Here is a 4,050-nt window from a genome sequence, read left to right on the forward strand (position 1 = left end):
ACCAACCAACCAACCAACCATTCATTGTCTTTTGCTTATCTCAAATTAGGTAACAGTGGCAACAGGTCCCGTAGGAAAGCCCCCAGGCATCCCTCTGAAATCTTCTTATCCATCAGGGTTGTGGTGGGGCTGGTGCCTTTCCAGGGGGGTACATCCTGAACAGGTTGCTAGTATGTCGAAGGCGTCTTACACTACACTAATCAATCTAAATCCAGTTATTTGTTGTTTTGAATAATTGTTTTTATTTTATAGACTGAGAACCCTTGCTAGAACATTCCTGGGATTTTTTTACTGTCCCCCATATTGTCTCTCATGCAAAGATAGAGGAGCTATCCTGTCTGGAGAAACACTTGTTTTACCCTTAAAGTTATGCACGGAAGGCTTGATTAGCAGTCGATTTAATTTCCAATGTTTAATCTATTATATCTGAGTACCTGAAGCAACCACTCTTAATGACAGTAAGAACTCTTTATCTGCCCCTTCTGCTCCCCTCTCTCCACCCCGAACCTACCATTCCTCTTTCTGCCTCAATTTCTTATCTCTTTTTCTTGACTCTGTGGGGACAAGTAATGAACGGCTGCTGTGCTCTAATTGGATGATGTATTGTGTTATTAGGTGAGACGACAAGGAACATAATTCAAATGATATGGGTTGAAGAAAAACAACATGACCAGGGAAGTGAGAGATTACTGACATTTATTTGACATGCACTTTTAAAAGAAAGAGAATGAGGGGAGCTGTAGGTGTTCACAACAATGAGAGTAGGTCACACTTTCACTGATGTTTCAACCATGGCACAGTTCCTCTGAGAAATAGTGCTACAGATCTCATCATTTCCTCCCCTGCCACTCTTAGCCCCCCTGCGCTAGTCCAAAGAAGACTGGTAGATTGAGCTGCGCCCTGTAGGTATTTCTCCTGGGAGTGTGTGTGTGAGGGCATGGAGGAGTCTAATTGAAGGTAAACTCCTGGATGACTCACTGCAATTAACAATGTAACAACAATCTAAGCTTACAATCTAAGCTAAACAGCCTCTCATTGTTTTCATTTCCTTGTCAAAGCTGAAGTTGCAATGACTTATCATTTTGGTTACAAGACTAAATAAATGGCTGAGATTTGTCAGAAATCCTACAGGATTCTTCATAGCTTGCAGATGATGATGTTGTTTATCTCCACTGATCTGCTCAGTTTATTACGCAAGCTACATTAAACACACAAGTCCCTGCGTGAAGTGTTTTATTTTTATTAATTCATGCCTTTTTAGATATGGTTTTATATTTTACCCAAGCATCATCTGAAATATGATAGAATTCATGGAGAATTCAATGAAAAGACCATTTTCATTTGAAAACCCCAGAATTTAAATCATAGGATTTGTTTTTTCCAGGTAATACATCAGCAGTCTTTCCAATTAGCCAGGACATTCAGCCAAAGAGAAACTGCACTACCCTTTTTGTCCTGTGGATGGTGGTAATAAGAGGACACAACTGGTTCTCTATTTAATTCCAGTGCTGACAATCTATAAGTAAATGTCTAAGCCTAAAACGTTTATTTTAATGAACCTGCATATGGCTAGGGCGACGTTTTAGCTGCATGACTGATTTAGAATAGATATGATAACAACTAGCTAAATCTCAGATATTGACAACAAAAACAGAAAACTTTTATAGTCAAAATTTTGTTTTTTTGTAGTTAGTCCACATATGTCCATCTGTCTGTGTCTGTCTGTCTGTGTGTCCATTTGTTTGATATTAGGAAATCTATTAATATATTTATGACTAGGAATGCGATTTTGACCAGGAATAATCCTATTTTAGTGTTCTACAAATGGAACAACAAAGACAAGAGTGCTTTTAATAAATATCAAAACAGCATACCATACTGTATATATAAACTTATGCATTAACTTAAGCAATCTTCTCCTACAACATCTTCTTCTCATCTGTTTTTCATCCAAATAAAGCTTATGCAATACTTTTTTGATGGTAAAGACATACACTTTTCACATTACCAGCTTCAATTCCAATGCCTAATGAAGCCGCCTCCTTCCAAGGGCCACAAGAACTCAGGACGACAGGTTTTACCCAGTACAGTCTCTTTTTACCAACCTACGCTTAGCTCGAAACCAAGAAGCACACTTGTATACACATAGTCCCCCCCCACACACACATACATACAGACACTGCTACCTCGATCGTGGGATATATTATATGTGTATCTGCCTGAAAGCATTGCTACTTAAAGAGTGCTTTAAAAAAAAAAACTTAGGCTCCACCATATTATTATCATAACCCTTTAATAAATCGCTTACAGCAGGGGCACTCAAGTCCAGTCCTCAAGAGCTACCATTCTGTAACTTTTAGATGCATCTCTTCTCTAATACACCTGATTTCTCATTTGGCCCAGCAGAGCCACTGATTTGATTCAGGTGTGTTAAAAATGAGGTGCCTTAAAAATGTTGCGGGATAGTAGCTCTTGAGGACTGGACTTGAGCACCCCTGGTGCTCAAGACCATGTGTCCAACTGGACCATGGTCAATATTTCTCTGTTCAGGACAAAGGTTTCTTTTATAAAAGTGCATGTTCGAATGTACAATAGATATTTGAGTTTAATACCAAACTCCATATGAGTAACTACAGATCCTTACTTCGGAAAGGTGTGTGTAACAGGAGGAGAGGTAAATTTTTGGAGTATCTGCTTTAGAAAATACATTTAGATGATGATCTTCGATCCCAAGGGTCATATCTCAACTTACCTGTCTTGAATGATCCCGATCTAAATAAGAGAGCGAGATTGCTTAACTATGTTTCTATAATTGCTTGCTGGATACTTCAGCTTGTTCCTGAATTTGAAAGAGCTGGTAGGAACTTCATGCACAAGGTGTTGTCAAACATTCTTAGGCCAAATCATTTTTGGTTTTTACCTTAGGAACAGCATATCCTGAGATCTGAATATAGATCCACTGCATTTTGCATTGTGAGTGTATTTCTTTGGATTCACTACAATCAGCAGTACAAACCTGTTGTATATGAAGCTGATAGTCTACCAAATAATCTAAAAAGCTGTGATTGTTACTTCACAATGTAAAATCCAACTATAACAATCTTTTAATCAAGCAGACATTCAAGCCATTACCAGTTTTATTTATTGCAGTTTTAATTACTTTGTAAATGTTTATTTTCTGTCAACATATGGCTGCAGCATCTGCCTGATGTGTTGCTTTCTTTTGTTCCTTTGCAGAGCCTCAACTGAAAGGTATTGTAACTCGTCTGTACAGTCAACATGGATTCTACCTGCAGATGCAGCCTGATGGCACCTTGGGTAGTACAAAGGATGAAAGCAGTGCATTTTGTAAGTATGCTTTCAACGTAGTTTTGTTGTTTGCACCAGTTTTGATAACTAAATGTAAACATAGCACAAAAATGTGGGTAATTGTCTTTATAACTATATAATTGAAGAATAGAACAATTCATGCTCTCACTCAGAGTCTGCTTCACTGTGTGCATCAAATCAAACATAGCTACAGCAGCTGTCTGGTTGTGCAATAGGGACCTCGAGGCTAAAGAGCTTTGGAAAAACTTTGAATTTTCAAAGCTAGACTGACAAATGTGCTTAAATTAATACAGTTATTTTTGTCTTTGAATGTAACATCTTGCTAAAGTAGCTGTCAAATGTTGGTAAATGACTGTTACCTTTCTCTAAAATGCATGGATCACAGACAGTGCATCTCATTCGCTTTGAATGTCTTTTTCTGAATGCTACTAAAAATAAAAGGCAGTGGCATTGTCACTGCCAAGATTAAGCAAGCAGTGATCCTGACCTTTTCTGAAGAAAATGTTTTTTACAGATCAAAAACTGTGCAGAATTTATCTCATGTCAGGATGGCTTTTATCCAATTCCTGACCTCTGGGACTTATACTTAAACATTCACTATATAAAAACATATATTCTATTTCTCTCTCTGACAATTGTTTTAGTTCAGCTACACTAAATAAGAAAAACTTTTGCTAAGTGCCAAAAATAATGAGTAAAAAAATAAATAAATAAATAAAT

At 37.5% G+C, this 4,050-nt stretch overlaps 1 protein-coding gene across 1 annotated transcript in view; it reads left to right on the top strand.

The window, feature by feature from the left end:
• Positions 1 to 4,050, top strand: part of LOC107082559 (fibroblast growth factor 11-like) — a 48,142-nt gene that overhangs the window by 24,836 nt on the left and 19,256 nt on the right. Inside the window, exon 2 of the mRNA XM_015371313.1 lies at positions 3,238 to 3,348. Within this exon, the coding sequence (XP_015226799.1) occupies positions 3,238 to 3,348 (111 nt within the window). The remainder of the gene's footprint in view (positions 1 to 3,237; positions 3,349 to 4,050) is intronic.

This window comes from Cyprinodon variegatus, unplaced genomic scaffold, assembly GCF_000732505.1.
Source record: "Cyprinodon variegatus isolate N-32 unplaced genomic scaffold, C_variegatus-1.0 Scaffold56, whole genome shotgun sequence".
In the NCBI taxonomy this organism is placed as follows: domain Eukaryota; kingdom Metazoa; phylum Chordata; class Actinopteri; order Cyprinodontiformes; family Cyprinodontidae; genus Cyprinodon; species Cyprinodon variegatus.